The sequence below is a fragment of the Archocentrus centrarchus genome, chromosome 21 (genome assembly GCF_007364275.1).
Source record: "Archocentrus centrarchus isolate MPI-CPG fArcCen1 chromosome 21, fArcCen1, whole genome shotgun sequence".
Taxonomy (NCBI): Eukaryota; Metazoa; Chordata; class Actinopteri; order Cichliformes; family Cichlidae; genus Archocentrus; species Archocentrus centrarchus.
This window is the reverse complement of record NC_044366.1, coordinates 34,511,946-34,529,806: the sequence shown is the minus strand read 5'-3', so window position 1 is coordinate 34,529,806 and position 17,861 is coordinate 34,511,946. Positions and strand designations below refer to the sequence as shown.

Here is a 17,861-nt window from a genome sequence, read left to right as displayed (position 1 = left end):
TGCACATGCAAACACCCTGTCTCACATAACATGTGTGATCCATGTGCACATGCATTGTTCAGATTTATTATGCATCAGATAAACCACCTTCTTTCTTAGTGGGGTAGACTTTACAGTCAATTATTCAAAATGAGCTTCCCCTCCTCTTCCTCCTCCTCCTCCTCTTATCTTCCCACTCTCCTCGTTTCTCTGAAAGATTCATCAAGCCATTTACCTAACATCATCGTTTCAGAGTCTGCCATCCAATTGTATCCCTCGCTCCTGCTCCCATCGTTATGTTTCTGTCTCTGTGGATAGAGCACTCAGGTGGCTCACTGCTTCTCTTTCTTTTTCAAATGTGGATGTTCTTTGTGTTTATTACATATCTTTATCTTAACTTCTTTCTTTGAGGTCATCTCTTCTAATTTTTCCTTTTAATTTTTTACTTCTTTCATTTATTCTGTTCCCCTACAGGGTTAAGACTGGATTTTTCTGCTCTTCTTTTTCTTCCATTTTCTCTTTTCTCGTCTTTCCTGCCTGTCTGTCCTCTTTCTCTCCCTCCTCCTTTCCCTTTCCTTCTGTCGCGTCTCCATCTTCTTGATCTCAGCTCCAGCTTAATCTTTTGTCCCTCATATCTCTCTCTCTCTCCCTTTCTCTGTGTGTGTGTGTGTGTGTTTATCTGTAAGTGTGTGTGCGCATTTGTAGATATCAGCTGGTTTCGAGGCCCACCAGACAAGCCGGGAAGCTTTAAGCTGTTACATAACAAATTCTTCTTGACTTGGAAGTGTGTCATTGCTTTGGATAAGGGCCCCTTGTGGCCACTGCCTTAAGACCCTTCCAGACCTCCCTTGATAGCACTAATGTCTGGATGAAGCAACGGTGGAAGACAAAAGAAGGGCAGGAATTAAGGGCAAGCAACAGAAAAAAGGGACGTGATGGAATAGGTCAAGAAATGAGGACAGAGAGGATAAAACAACCAGAGGTGATCAACAACAAGCGAGAGAGAGGAGGCACATCGCTTAGAAGGTCAAACACTGGTGGGACTCAGGAGGAGTTAAGAGAAATTGAAGGAATGGAGATGAAGCACCACGGGCACAGCGGTGGAAAGAAAAGGCAGAGAGAGGCAGATTTAGGGGTGAAACGGGGAAATCGTCTAGACTTTAAGGAGAGGCTGCTGTTCTGCCTGTCTGGGTGGGTTTGGCACGTCCTCTGGTGCCACAATACTTCAATTTGTGTGCTGTGTTTTGCAGAAGGCAGAGACAGGAGGGGTGTTGGCACAGCAAAATACAACAGACATGTACCTTCAGATGGCAGTTCAAGTGCTGATGCTAATTTAGTGCACTGAGAATATCTGACACTGCCTTGGATGGGACTGAAAATTAAATAACAGTTTCTCTTGGTCGTTCATGTTAACCAATAATCAGTTAATTGTGTCCGTGGGTGACAGCAAATAGCGGCAGGGTGCTCATGATTTTTGTTCCAGCTTGTGAATTCCTTGTTTTCCTGACTCTTTCTGAGACACAGTAGCCTCATTAATGAACAATGTGCCAACAAAAATGAAGCTGAAATTATTGTTTAATCATTTAATTATCCTTTAGTCACTGTCAGTTTGACAGGACAGAAAATAAGACAGGCACTTCCTCAATAATGCTAAAAATACAGAATGGAAAAGTTAACAATTATATTTTTTCTGCCTTTGAGGAATCAGTAATCAGGATGCACCGTAATAGAGCAGCCATGTGTCTTTGACCTATCAGAAATTATTCAGGTATTTAAAGTGCACTTCACATGACAAACAGTTTGAGGAACATTAACACAAAGCCGCCGCTTAGATGGAATCCGTGTCTGAAACACTCGTGTTTCCGTGCTCAAACACGTGATGCATTCAAGCATCTCACAGTTTAACATTTATTTTAATCGGTGGCTTTTATTTACTGCGCGTTGGTGTGCGGGGGTGGCACTGTGCAGGCCTTTTTGTATGTGCAGAGGGAATCAGTCAAGGTGAGGCAGAAAGTGTTGTTGAAATCCATCAGAGATCGTCTTTGTTAGGACAGGCACAGAGCCAGAGAGCAGCCAGACCCTCTTAATGGTCTCTTTGTGTGCAGACCTGTGGTGCAAAGGCCTTCCATTCAAATGTCTCCATCAACTCTGCTGCCCTTCACAATCACCCAAATAGCAGGAGGCCAGTGAACAACAGCCAAGATGGACAAGGGTCCAGGTTACTGGAACCATATTAATTCAGGAAATCAGAGAATATGTCGCATTACAACAAAAGACATCCTGCAATTACACGCAGGTCCGCAGTAATTAGATTTCACCCAAGGAAAACCAAAGTTCAAAAATCACAGGGCGCACGGGAGGGCTGGAGATCAGAGGGTTGCACACAATGAGCCAAACAGAGACATACACAGATCACACAACAAGAGACAAAGGAGGAGGACAGGACTATTCATACAGTGAACACAGTGAGAGTAATCAAGCCAGTTATACAGGAAAGGAGAAAAGCCCAGCGAAGGCACAAGAGAATCCCATCAGTCAAAGTAAAACGAGAAACAACCTCAGAGACAAAGTGAAGTAACACCTACACCGAGCACAAAGACAGAGGCGAGGGAACACGAGAGGACAAAGACATAAACACAAAGAGATGAGACAGCAGGAAGAATGGAGAGGAAATCAGTGAGAATTAAACACACGAGGAAAGAAACTCCAAATACTGAAGCTTAATAAACAACAAGAATTCAAAACTGACATTCGAACAGTTTGCTGCACCGCTAAACCGCAAAGGTTGTTCTTTGGTTCTCTTCTTGTGATTCCATGTATCCGTCTGAGGACCAAGGAGGATTACAGCTTCCCAACCTCAGCTCCAAAACTTTGGAACAGTTTACCGCTCTCTCTCTCTTGCTGTGGCCTCTTTTAAAAAGCAGCTTAAAACTCATCTGTTCACACAGACATTTGTGTTCTTTTGCTGGGTTTGAGTGTGTCCAGTTTCCTTTCTGGCATTGGCTGGCTTTTATTTATACCTCTGCGAAGCATCTTGTGTTTGTTCTTTGTCTTGAAAGTGCTGTATAAATGAATTTTACTCACTAAGACATCCAAAAGTCCATAAAACAGAGAGCAGTACTTAAATGATACAATGAAAGAAACCTAAAGACTCCAGTTTGCCTTTTATCAAGTACAGTAAATACGTACCCAGGTATTGTTCTAACCTCTTTCTTCACTGCAGAACACTCTGAAAGACCTGAAACTTCTGCTCTATCAGACTCATTGTTATTCTTACCGGTCAGAGATTACAGTGGGGCATTTATAATGATTAAAATGGAGCTGACTGTGTTTTTTTGCCACAGTCTGCAGCACAGTACAGAATCCTTACTGTGCAGGAAACGACAAATAATACCGCACACTGTAGGAATCAGAGCTCTAACAGCTTTTATTGTGTGACTCATCCAAACACAATCATGGGCATGTACTGAAATATCTGTACGCACTCCCGCCCACAGACTCAAACACAGGCTCTTCTGGTCATGGATATCAATTAATCATTTTGGTTTTTGCACGACTCCCTCAAAGTGTTAATCAGATTTTTATCCTCTTGGACTCTTTCTGCTCCTTCACACCGACTCCATCTCTGTCTCAGCACTCTGACGGTATCATCTTTCAGTGAGATCTGCCAGTGCACAGAGCACAATTTAGCAAAAATCAGGCTAAGGTTGCATTTGCAATGGAAACTTTAGGATTTAACATAGCTGCTTAACCCTTTAGTAGCCCACTAACTAAATAACTTCACCTTGTAGCTCTTCTTAGAGCCTGCACAATATTGTCACATAATGAAAGTGAAACTGACAGATATTTTGTACCTGGGATGTTGTAACTGGGTCGAGCTTTTTAACCAGCTGCTTAAAGCCCAGCTTTTCCACATCAGTTATTTCCAACCACTGTTTGCTTCATATGAAGCACGACTGGTGAGTGCTGCAGCGATGCTTGGTTAAGTCACACATCAGCAGCTGCTCCTCACGTGGCTTCATAGCCTACATGTGAACATGAGGCAAAGCGGAAAACTGTTCTGTGGTCAGATGAATCAAAATATGAAATTCTTTTTGGAAAACATGGATTAAAGAAGAGAGAGACTATCCAGCTTATCAGCGCTCAGTTCAAAAACCTCTGATGGGGGTGCATCAGTGTCTGTGGAAAGGCACCATCAATGCTGAAAGGTATATACTGGTTTTAGAGCAACATATGCCCTTTTCAGGGCTAAACCACATTCTGTCGTGTCAGCCGGTGGAAATGGACCCAGATGCAGAGGCAACAGTTCACCAGAAACAAGGTTTATTACAAAAACAAAACCGGCGGGGGCTGTGAATAGTCTGGCAAGCATGGGGAATCTGAAAAGAGAAAGCAAACAGGGTCAGGCAGGAATTAACTAACTGAAAAGGCGATGGTCAGAGGGCTGAGAAGAAGTTTCGCTGCTCCGAGGGAAGGTGATGCTGCATGAGTGGAGATGATGAAGCAACAGGAAACGACAGAGTAAATAACGGGTAAGCGAGAGTGTGTTCCAAAACGCAAAGCAGCTTGGTTTACCACAGGGAGGTTGAACAATCTGGTGGTGGTGGGTCAGCGTCTCAGCTCCTCCTAAATACATCCGACCTTGATGACCATCAGGAACAGGTGTGTGCCCAGGTGCTGCTATGACAACAGGAAACAGCTGCCTGTGTCAACGGATCACCTGGAAGACAGACACTCCCACAAACCACGCCGCCCGCCCCGACCCATGACACATACTGCATCTATCACAACTGCAAGGCTTCATAGCAGAAGAGTCTGGGTGCTGAACTGGCCTGCCTGCAGTCCAGACTTTCACCAATCATGAAAACTTCATGAGAAATACAACAAAACAAGAATGGGACAGCATTCCTCTCCCAGAAGCCCAGCAGGAGCTGTCCTCACCTGGCAGACATTTACAGACTGTCGTTAAAAGAAGAGGGGATGCTACACGGTGGTAAACATGGCCCAACTTTTTTGTCATGTTATTCACAATTCATTTTTAAAATTACCATTTTTTTTCTTAAAATTATGCTTTTGCTCAGTTGATATAAGTTATTTTCTCAGTGGCGTGCGGTGACTATAACAGAAATTTAAACAGACTATACCCCCCCTGTCCCCTCCAAAATAAAATTAAAATAAAAGCTTATCCAAGACAAATTGGAGCAGATGAAAACATACTGCTCTGGCAGCCTGACTGGACATCTTTATCTCTGTGCACTCATTCCTGTCTGTAGAATTGTAAAATTTTATTACCACTATGATTATATAACTATTTATTATTAGCTGACAATGAGGAGTGTTGGAAGATTTTTTTTTTAGAACAAAAGTAGCAATAAAATACTATGAAAACACCTCATTACGCATAAAACCGTATTAAAGTATCAATGATGAAAGTATTTATTCTGCAGAAATGTTACATGGATCAGTATTACTGCTGCAGATGTTCAAGGTTGAGCTCATTTTAAACACTTTCTATTCTGTTTGCAGTAATGCATCATCTGTAATCATCTGTAGTGGCTGCCCCGTGAGGATAACAACAGCGTTTAATCAGCTCAGAAGCACAGGCATACATCTCGATTTAAAAAAAGTACATTAAATATATTTATTTTAAAAAATCAGAGCTGAATTAAAAGGCTTGTCATGGTTAACTGCCAATATTAAATATTAATAAAAAGTGAAGGTGGCGTATTAGTTGCCTAAAGTGGTTAGTAAGAGAAAACTTATCTGTCACGATGATAAATGGATGTTCATTTACTTGCTAATGCTGACTCTATTTCCACACTAAGTGCACCTTGTAACTGATCTCAGAGCAGTGAAAGCAGAGGCAGCGTCTAGCACGCTAATCTCCCCTCAAAAACCAGAGATTTATCCTCAATGCACATGTGCAAACAACCTGCTGCAAGCTGCTGGCCTCTCAGCTTGACAAGCTCCAGCCACTGTTAACGGGACATGGACACGCCCGTGAGATCGCCTACCCCATACAGATTTCACCGCTGGCAAGCTTCCAGCAACAATAGCTAACTGATGGCTCACGATGACAGTGATTTATGACAGAACGCTGTTTAAATAAAGGAGAGTGAGTGTTTCACTTGTGTTTTAATTGATGTCTAGTTTTTTTCGATTTCGGTAGACAAGCACTGGTGGCCTTGCTTTGCCCTGATGGAACACCACTGTGTTTTCCATTGTGAGCAATATTTGGGTTTATGAGATTTGCAGATCATTGTATTCTGTTTTTATTTACATTTTACACAGAGTCCCAGCTTTTTTGGAGTTGCAATATTTTGTGGCCATTTAAAATTACATTTTTCAAAGGGAACAAGTTATAAAAAAGATGTCTCCAGCATGCACGACTGTGTAAAATAAACTGACTTTCTAGAATATTTTCAGTCAGTTTTACGTTTGCATTCACAGAGCTCGTTGATCAGGTGAAAAATCACTGAAAGAGTTTAAGCGCAAATACCCGACTTTCTGCCTTAGTGCTGTTTGTCCCGAGGTCTTAATGTGTGTGTGTGTTTGTCAGTGCACACTGGAACAGTTGTGGGCCATTGCACCAACTGCGATACACAGCAAATTGTGGTGCAGTGAATGTAAGCCGCCGCTGCTGCTGGCGGCACAGTAATCTATTGTGGTAATCTACTACCAGTGTGCTGAGGGGTCATTAGCCAGATCATGCCATCCGATTGGGGCTGGATTTATGCAACTGCCAGGTGTTAGTCTGGTCTGGTTGGTGTTTGTGTGCCTGTGTGTGTGTGTGTGTGTGTGTGTGTGTGTGTGTGTGTGTGTGTGTGTGTGTGTGTGTGTGACAGAGAGCTTTATACATGAGGCTAACAAGTTAGTCAATACATGGAAACACTGAAGCAGGGTGCAGACACAGCATAGGGACTGATGAATGGCACTTTGTGTGTATTTGAGTGTTTTAAACAGGTTTTAATATCTCAGGTAATTTAACAGGTCACGATGCAGGAAAGAGAACCTGAATGAAAGCTCCTGTTTTTTTTTGTAAAGTTGCAGCGGCTGATTAGATCCAACTGCTGTGGTTTGGCATTAAAAAGAACTCCCACCTTTATTTCATTCATACACACATATCACTGCATTGTTTTAAATGCTATAAAATGTTAAAATATAGTTATTGCCACAGATCCATGTTTATATATTTTTCAGCCAAAAACAGTAACATTTAGTTTTTATTCTCACAAAATTGAGAGGCTGAGTAAGTTCTCATTATCAACTTATTGATCAACCATATACGAAGCCTAACATAAATGTTTTTGGTAAGGGGTCACATCCATTAATTTTCTATCCTTCTGGGTGTGAGTCACAGAGGAGAGTAGGCACACCCAGACCTGCCTCTCCCCACCCACCTCCTCCAGCTCTTCTGGGAGAACACTAAGCTGGAGACATAATCTCTCCAGTGTTTTTGCCTCGGGGCCTCCTCCCAGTTGGGCATGCCCAAAACACCTAGCCTGGATGCGTTCAGGAGACATCCTGGTCAGATGCCCAAAACACCTCAACTGGCGCCTTTCGATGTGGAGCAGCACCAGCTGTACTCTGAGCCCCACGTGAATGACTTGCTTGTGCCCCGTACACCACACAGTTACAGGAACGGTGGTTTTATCAACACTGGAACAGCCAAAACCGAACAAGAACGCTGACAAGGAGCCATTAATTGCTACAGTGGTCCCAGTCATAGTGACCTGCTGCTAGTGAAATCTTAACACAAACACTGCACAACCACATTACACATCCACAAGGATCAAAGTCTAAATATAGCACCAGTCCCATCAGGTTCTGCACTTGCCAGTGCAAATCTGTTCTATACTGATTGCATTTAACTTCATTTGTACAAGTGTTTTAGGTTTACTTGCTGTATATAGAGTAGTACATGTGTGGGACAGTTCATGTTTAATTTGAAATCTTTAATTTAGCAGTGCTGTGATTTCACTCATGTTGTGTTTAGTTGTGAATATTTCATGTGGTTTCCAGTGTTGGTGTAGCCAAGAACACTGTAATAACAGGCTCCCGTGGCTGAGACTTTAGTGATTAATGACTTTTGGACAGTGTAGTGTTCTTGTTCAGGGTTGTTGTGCAAATGTGTTCCTGTATGGGGGCACAGACACGCAACAAACTCTGTGATCTTTGTCTTCTAACAAAACATTAATACTGCGTACTGATACTGTTAATTTCATATTTTGAGTTTACTATAACATTTGCAAAACTAAGGTTGTGTAAAGTGCTTTTAAATTAAATGTAAGTATTTATGTGATCATCTCTAAGTACGGCACATTCAAAATAAACCACGCTTCGACTTATCAAGTTTTTTCAGTGCAAGAAGATTGAGCAACCTTGCTAGAAAGACCGTTGTTGTTTGGCATGGAGTAAATGCCTTTAGCCAGTCATAGACCCAGTGACAAGATTACTGGGAAAATGAATTGTACCAAATCTACTTTATATGTAGCCTACAGCATCCCAGTGTTACAAAAAGGAAAGTCACAGCTAAGTAGCAGTTTTGTGTGTGTCACACTGAGCTGACATTATTCTTGTAGCATGCAGGAGATGTGACATTTAACCCACCATCAACATCCAGTCCAAACAGGATTACATATACAAACAAATGAATCTTACAGAGCAATGCTGCCAATATGATACAGTTAAAGTTTATTTATTTGGTTGTTTTTAGGCACTGTAGCAGAATCTACTCTTCCCCCAGAGTTTCCATTATTTTAGGGAAATGCAACACTGCACATATTTAGAATTCACACACAGTAACACAACATGACCACTAAGGCACACATTAGATCTACCCTAGCTATTAGCCTCCCTCTGTGAAGGCCCTCGTGCTCATGGATGTTCTGGGTGTTTGATAATATTGCATGCTATAAGAACAACTTCTTCAACTGATGATTACTACATAGGATGAAATCCTACTCTAAATATCCAAACTGTGACAATAATTATTACTAAACTGCTGCTTTACAACAGACATAGCCGTAGACTACATGAACATAACCTCTGGGTTGGAAAAGGCAAGTAGTGTAAACCTGCATTCTTTCTAATGGCCAGTAGGTGGCATTGACTCTGGTAGCAAAAATCATTCCTTATATGTGCATTTAAAATGACCCTACTGATTATTTCATTAGTTACCTGAATAAGCTGTTTTCCTAATGATTTCATGCTATTGGTCCTGTCTCCTATACTAGCTTGCCTTTTCTGTCTCTACTTGTTGCATCACACTCCTCTTTTCATCTCTCATCTTTGCTTCTTTGTACCAAATACTTTATTTCTGCTTACCTACAATTTACAGACCATTTTCTCTATTTTGTTTGTTTCTTGCATATCCACTTAAGGCCAACCTTTCATTTTCAACCCATTCTCTTAATTTGTCTAGCCTGACCTTTCTTACATCTCCTCTTGCCTCCAGCTTTTGGTTCCATTTCCATTTCTCTGCACTCTCTCTCCATCTGTGCTGGTTTTTTTTTTCTTTCCCCTGGCACTTAGTCAGCAATGGAGAGAGTGATCAAATCTGAGTTCAAAAGTGTGGTGAAGTCAAACAAACCAGAGAGCTTAATGCAGACTGTGGATTATAACTGATAGATGCCCTTTTGAGGCCAAACAGGACGTCCTGCATTAAAGGCTTTTTTAGGGACGTGGCCTTACTTTCCTGGATGGCATTGTGTGTGTCATGCAGTGAGATGTCAAAGTGACAGTGGAAACATGCAGTCTTGCAACATGCACATGTCGGATTAGTAGCGACAGCCACCAACATCAGTGTTCCCAATGGTCCATGCTGCCTCCGAGCATTACTAACACAGAAAAAGAGATGCAGTCTGTGGCCACTCCCCACCCTGATCTGCCCACCTAAATACCCACTGACCTGCTTTCTGTAAGCTCTTCTGTCCGGCCGCCTTGCTGACCAACTTAATAAAACAGACATTCTGTGGTATAGTAAAGTGAATAAAGCCTCATTTAAAACTCTGACCTTGCTACTTGTCCATGTATCTCTGTGTACTGGGAGGTGTCCGAATGTGGGAATTGGAAATCAATATGTGTTTGTGTACCAAATAGGACGAGGCAACAATGTTCAACTCTTCCTCTTTTTCTGCTCCGCTCCCTTCCTTTTCTCAGAGGTAATCACTGCTGGCTTTGTCCTGTTATTATCTTTGTGTTGTGCACTGGCCTCACTATTTTTAGGTTTCTTTCCTACCAAGAACAATACAACAAATCTTTAAAAATCAGAGCAATATTCTAAAAAAAAGTACTCAAGTACTAGTACTGTTTCTTGCATGAACTGTATTGAAATAACAGTATAAAGAGGGGTGGAGGTGTGATGGACTAAAAGAAAAATTGTGTGGTATAATCATTTTGAAAAAATACTTCCTTATGTAAATTGATGACTTTAATATTTGAGTATGAGTATGAACAAGCAAATAACAATCCTCTTTGAAATGGTGCCTATAGATAAAAGTGATAATCTGAAATAATACATAAAATTGAGTGTAATTACACCTTGATATTTGCCACAGCTTCAGTTTCATAAAATTAGGGTCAGTAGGTTCAGTTCAGTTGCTGATGAGTACACTATACTGCCAAAAATATTCACTCACCCATCTAAATCATTGAATTCAGGTGTTCCAGTCACCATGTCAGTTCCATGTCAACAGGTGTATAAACCAAGCACCTAGCCATGCAGACCGCTTCTACAAACATTAGTGAAATGGGTCGCTCTCAGGAGCTCAGTGAATTCCAGCGTGGTACCATGATAGGATGATACCTGTGCAGCAAGTCCACTCATGAAATTTCCTCACTATTAAATATTCCACAGTCAGCTGTTAGTGGGATTATAACAAAGTGGAAGTGATTGGGAATGACAATAACTCGGCCACGAAATGGTAGGCCACATAAAATTATAGAGCGGATGTTGAGGCACATAGTGCACAGAGGTCACCAACTTTCTGCAGAGTCAGTCACTACAGACCTCCAAACTTCATGTGGCCTTCAGATCAGCTCAAGAACAGTGTGCAGAGAGCTTCATGGAATGTGTTTCCATGGCTGAGCAGCTGCATCCAAGCCTTACATCACCAAGCACAATGGAAAGTGTCGGATGCAGTGGTGTAAAGCACGCTGACACTGGACTCTAGAGCAGTGGAGACGTGTTCTCTGGAGTGATGAATCACACTTCTCCATCTGGCGATCTGATGGATGAGTCTGGGTTTGGTAGTTGCCTGGAGAACACTACCTGTCTGACTGCACTGTGCCAAGTGTAAAGTTTGGTGGAGGGGAGATTATGGTGGTGGTGGTGGTGTGGGGGGTTCAGGATTTGGGCTCGGCCCCTTAGTTCCAGTGAGAGGAACTCTTAATGCTTCAGCATACCAAGACATTTTGGACAATTTCAAGCTCCCAACTTTGTGGGAACAGTTTGGGGATGTCCCCTTCCTGTTCCAACATGACTGCACACCAGTGCACAAAGCAGCTCCATAAAGACATGGATGAGAGAGTTTGGTGTGGAAGAACTTGACTGGCCTGCACAGAGTCCTGACCTCAACCTGATGAACACCTTCGGGATGAGTTGGAGTGGAGACTGTGAGCCAGGCCTTCTTATCCAACATCAGTGTCTCACCTCACAAATGTGCTTCTGGAAGAATGGTCAAAAATTCCCATAAACACTCCTAAACCTGTGGAAAGCCTTCCCAGAAGAGTTGAAGCTGTTATAGCTGCAAAGAGTGGGCCGACATCATATTAAAGCCTGTGGATTAAGAATGGGATATAGTGTATGTATTGTTATTCATCTCATTTGCATCTGTCAAGGCATTTAAAAAGCTCAGCAGTGCTGGAAATCTTATGGTTTGGGGTTTGCTGTGCTGTCTCAAGAAAAAGGCAGTTTTTTGATTAACTATGAATTCTGTATCATAAAACAGTACTTGGACATAATGTGAGGCCCTCATTCTGAAAGTTGAAGCTGAATCAGAAGTGAATCTTTCAGCAGGATAATCATTCTAAGCACACCAATAAATTTACTAATGAGTGGTTCTAAAAGGAAAGGCTCATGAATTGGCCTATAAAATTCCAGATTTGGGTCCAATAGAAATTTTGTAGGAGAATTCAACCAAGTACAGGTTAGGAAACATACTTGCATGCAGTCCTGCAAGTTATTATTTAAAAGACTGGCTGGAAGTGGAAAGTCAGCGGCCACTGCGGCGCTCAAGAGAGGGTCAACAAAAATAGTTGTTTACACGAAGCTCACTTAATGAGTAAACAAACAGGCGTGCCAAACTAAGTGTTCGGTGAGTGTATTTCCCATATTGATTTAAAACGTTATTTACTCTATTAGCACGGTATATAGTATGTTTACAAATGAAGCACTGTCTGCTAGTTGAGTACCACAATAAAGAGAGATGTGGCCAATTCTGCATTCGGTCAATTGCAATTACTGCTGTCATTTCAGCTACAGCAGTTAGAGCTCATTAGAAATCTGTGACAGGCTTTTGTTGGGGCCTTTGTTAAAAATTCCATGCAGCAGCTCTAATGAAAGTTAACAATGACATTTACGGCCGAACCTGCCAATCAGTCTGACACAAAGCCAGAGACAGGAAGTAGAAATCCCAGCAGGGTTTGAAGCAGGTTTGTGTGTGTGTGTGTGTGTGTGTGTGTGTGTGTGTGTGTGTGTGTGTGTGTGTGTGTGTGTGTTTGTGTGTGTGTGTGTGTGTGTGCACTGTAACAAAAGGCAGAAACAGTATTTTATTATGTGCCCTCATGTTTACCAGAAAAAATTACAAATTAAGATATAAAACCAGGATTCATAAGTCACTTTTCTGCAAAAAAGAGAGCCTCTAGAATGTGATCGTAAAGGTTAATAATGCCATATAGTAATATGGCATTATTAACCATTAACCATATTAACCATATAATACTGCAGTCCATATTCTCTTTTATAGAATACTTCTTTTACTTGTGAATACATTAATTAATACTGTATATCGATCCAATAATCATCTTCACCTCACTGATAGGTGTGTCCAGCTTCATGGCTGTGAAATTTCATCTTTCATGCAATGAAAGCAGACAGACATATAAACTGTGCCCAGTTTATTTAAGGTCTTTCTTAAGCCATGCCTCACATCTGTTGACGTGAAAACAGACTTTATTAATTCCACATTTTCCTGGCATTTTGCAAATGCCAGAGTATCACATTACCGGGACTTTCCCCAAACATCTCCAGCCCTATTTTTAAATTCATTTGCTTTTTCATGACTGTACAAATCCTGCGTGTTGATGCTTCTCATGTTGACCTCCAGCCCGTCTGTCTTTGTCTGTCCCCAGGATCCCTCAGTGCAGAAGGTGGGCGGAGGCAGGAAGAAGACGGTGTCATTCAGCAGCATGCCCTCTGAAAAGAAGGTAAATTGTAACTGATCAAAATCAGTTATAAATCATTTAAGCAGCAATTTAAAGGGAAATATGATTAGCTCAAGTGAGGCTACAGTCACGCTAGGGAAAACAAGGGATGGATGCCACCGTGTGACCAAAATTATTGACCATGTGCAGCAAATCTGTTGCCGTCTACATCAGATGTGCTGCAGACAAATCTGTAGGAGAGCAGAAAAAAAATTTTTTTTCTTAGGAATCTACTGTAGTGTAATATTAATTATTTCTTTAAACTGACATTGTTTTGTGCTTTCACATTATTTCATATTAAATATTGAAGTTAGGAGGCACAGCTGGCCAAATTTTGCTAAGTGGGCAGAAGATTTAATGTTAAACCTTTTCGATTGCTGTGTTTAATACAGCGCATCAGTTGAGTTGTTGAAACCAGTTTAAGAAGAGAGGTGAGGATCAGTGAGCAGCATAATGGCTTCATGCCATGAAAGAGCACCACAGATGTGATGTTTGCTTTAAGAGTGTTGATGGAGAAGGTCAGAAAGAGCTGCACTGTGTCTTTGTAGATCTAGAGCAAGCAGACGATAGGGTGCCAACCGAGGAATTGTGGTCCTGCACGAGAAAATCAGGGGGTGGCAGAGAAGTATGTGAAAGTGTTGCATGACATGTATGAGGAAAGCGAGACAGTAACAGATGGGTTCATGGTGGGGGTGAGATTACGTCAGGGATCTGCTCCGAGCCCCTCCTTGTTTGCAGTCGCAGGTTGACAGATGAGGTCAGGCAGGAGTCTCTGTGATGTTTGCAGATGACATTGTGATCTGCAGTAGGTGGAAGAGAGCCTGGAGAGGTCTGCTCTGGAGAGTTAAAGGCGTGTGTGTGAATGAGAGGGAGACGGGTGGAAAGGAGTAGAGATAGTGAGGGTAGATGAGTTTAAATACCTGGGGTTACCTGGGGTTTCAGTAAAACATCAGTATGATTGTGGAGCAGGAGCTCGGTTCTACTCTGAGTAAAGAATGACAGCACAGAGACAAAGTCTAACATTTTCCCTTTTCGTGCCAAATAAATAAACGCTCCTAGCAGCAACTGTCACATGTATACCAGGTGCAAAGAGTGAGGGCAGTCAGTCTGAGTCGCACCGAGACAGGTTTCCTCCCACCAGCTTACCTGTGCAACTTCTATATGACCAAAAGTGGTTGCCCTGAGAGACAACAGGTTAAAGGAGACAGAGCCACTGGGCGTGTGACATCATCAAACAATAACCAGTGTCTGCCATCTTTGTTTGACTGCTGGAAGCATTGTTTATTGTGCAACACAACCTAAACAGTTCATTTGGGTCATATTTTTTTCCTTGTCTCAGTTATCAAGAATTGAAAAGAATCAAGGGAAGCCTCTGGGAAAATAAAAAAGAAAAAAAAAGTTTTAACAATGATCTGAAACCGACCAATCCAACTCCAGCGTGGAAATGTTTTAACGAACAGTGTCATACTACACCGCATAGGGGAGTGTCGATTACATTTCCTATAATCACCTTTTCTAAAGACTTAATATTACTGACTGTATGTTTATGCATGTATGCAAATTTCACTACCGCGATACATTTACAATGCACATGCAGTGTACATGGAAAGGGAGGTACTTCCAATATATCTAGATCTATCTATATATAAGAATATGTAAGGATAATTGTAGAAAACATGCAGCTAAACATGTGACTCCTGGTCCGATTGGGGAGGGGCTCAGAGAAAACTGCAGAGTCCAACATTGTTTTGGCAAAGTTACACACGATTCAATATTAATTTTAGACACCTCCGATTGACGTAACTGGGTGTCATTACTGGGGAAAGTAATGGGGAAAAACGATTCAAGGCATGAACAGGATGGTGATGTACTGGGGGCTTCTATTTAGGACTCCTCACAGTCACCCAGCTGGCCTGATTTCACCCTACCGGATTTTAATCATGTTTCACAAACATTACAGAAGTCAGCAAACGCCTATTCGGATTCACTGACACTTATTTTCCCATATTTATCATCAGATTGAACTCAACTATTCACACTCACTGGCTCAGTGACTCACAGCATTTATCGTCCACCTCTGTCTTGGTAGGAAATCAATGAAATCTGTATTTCTGACCTGTCCTGGGGTCAATCAAAGTCTTGCTATTGTTACTGCAGTTTATGGCACAGCAAAATCGAGCACCTTTGGTGGTCATACTGACAGACATTCACAAAACTATTGGACACTCGATGCAAAATACACTTTCCCTAATGCAATGCAACAGTCAAATACAAATGGTGGCTTCGGAAGTCACGTGATTTGCTGAGCGCCCCACTAAACACGCTTCTCTCAGTCTCCCTTAATCTCTTGTCTCTGGGTTGCATGGCAGTTGCACAGGTCAGCTGGTTGCTGTAACTACTTGCAATCAGTGCCAGACAGCAAAAAATTTAATGCAGTCACTTGCCAACCACTGGTTTTTCTTTGTCGCACAGAGGCTGCCATTCTATTTTTACTGTAGTGTGGCTGAGGCTATAGAAATGCCTAATGTGGTCATTCCAGATGGAGAATGTCTTTAAGTTCCAGTCAGACTTAAAATAAATCTTCAAATACTGATTCATGTAAAACTCAGCTCAGGCTCTTTGTTACAATGCTGTTTACGAAACTCCTCTTTTTCCCAAATCTTTCCAAGGTCGGAGAGAGCAATGGTAGCATAACAAATATAGACATCAGAGACAATTTAATAGGGCATATGCCAATAAATTGAAAGTATTCTTTCTCAAACCAAAAAAATTTGCAATTGAACTTTAAGGTGTTTTTGGTGATTTTTAATTTCCAGGTTAGCAGCGCAGCCGACTGTTTGGCATTCATGCAGGGAGGGTGTGAACTGAAGAAGATCCGACCCAATTCCAGGGTTTACTGCCGTTTTTACACATTGGATCCAGACCTGAGCTGCTTACGCTGGGAGCCATCCAAGAAAGATGGGGACCGGGCTCGGCTTGACGTTTCCAGCATTCGAGAGGTCCGTACTGGGAAGAGCACCGAGACCTTCCTCCACAACGGCCCTCTCTCTGAACATCTGGCTGAAGAAGCAGCCTTCTCTATCATACATGGCGATGACTACCAGGTAAGATTGAAAAAAAGAGTGTCAGAACACCCATATTAAAATATATATACAGAAAAAAATCATTAGTTTACACCCATCCACTAATTATCCATCTCTGCTTATAGTCTCTAGACTTGGTTGCACTGTCAGCAGATGTGGCCAACATCTGGGTAACAGGTCTTCGCTACCTGTTGGCTCATCCTTCAATCATAGGAGGGGCTGGGGGAGGTGGAGCAGGAGGAGGACCAGGTGAAGGGGGCGTGGCAGTCGAAGGAAGCCTGGGAAGCAAGATGAGGAGTGAGTGGCTGGCAGCAGAGTTTTCCCTGGTGGATGAAGATGGTTACGGGATTGTGTCAGAGGATGTAGCAGTCGCCACCATCTGTAAACTGTGCCTCGGTATCAAGGAGGCCAAGGTGATGCATAAGCATATGCTTCAAACAGATGTGAATGATGCATATGTGAAAAAAAATTATGTAATGCCATAAAAACTAGATTTTCAGTATTAAATATGAAGCACCACCAGCTGCACAAATGTATTCTAATCTGAATTTGAATTTCCCTCAGCTCTATGGAAATTAACTGCAAGTTTTGATGCATTTTTCTTCTTTCAGAGCATAAGCTCCAGCTAGACAGACACTGTTAGGGAGTACCTTTTGACATTATTGGAGCAGCGCGAGAGCCAGATTTCCTTCAGCAGTTGGTGGAGACCAAAAACTCAGCAAAAAGAGAGGAAAATTTGGAGTATAATTTTCTTGGTAATCAAGAATATGAATATTGCTTCATAACTGTTGGTTGTATCAGTAGGACAGTCAGGGTCAAAACTATAGAAAGCTGTCATGTCAGATAGAAATAGCTGCTGATCACTAAAATTGCAGCTCTACTGTGTTTGTGCTGTACATTAAATCTATAGACAGAATTTCCCGTTATCATAAAACAGAAAATAATGAGCCTGATGATATTTCAATCACTCAGCACAGGATGTTTAGAAGGAGGCTGTCACACAAAGCTTACTAACTTGTGAGTTCTGTCATAATGATTTGCTCTAGATTTTAGACCCATAATGCTAAACCAGAGCTGCGTAGATATATTGCATCAACAGACCTTACATATTGTAAAAAAACAAATAGAAAATCATCATTTAAGCTCTCTGTAATCATGGCTGCATGTCAGAATGACATATTCAGCTACAATCACAGCTAAGTGATGTGTTTCCAAATAACAGTGATTGGAGCAACAGAACATTTAATCCCTCATGACAAGGGATTTGTTGCGTTCTGCTTTTCCTCTTTTGGGTTTCTGGGCAGCTACTTCTCCCTTTTCCTGCCTCTTATATCACCTTCTCCTGACACACAGGCTAACCCAGGAAACTGACGA

At 41.9% G+C, this 17,861-nt stretch overlaps 1 protein-coding gene across 1 annotated transcript in view; it reads left to right on the top strand.

Moving 5' to 3' along the window:
• The window catches only part of plcl1 (phospholipase C like 1), a 111,406-nt gene that overhangs the window by 57,024 nt on the left and 36,521 nt on the right, over window positions 1-17,861 (top strand). The window contains exons 2-4 of the mRNA XM_030757754.1: window positions 13,333-13,407; window positions 16,221-16,508; window positions 16,613-16,900. Coding sequence (XP_030613614.1) covers window positions 13,333-13,407; window positions 16,221-16,508; window positions 16,613-16,900 — 651 coding nt within the window. The remainder of the gene's footprint in view (window positions 1-13,332; window positions 13,408-16,220; window positions 16,509-16,612; window positions 16,901-17,861) is intronic.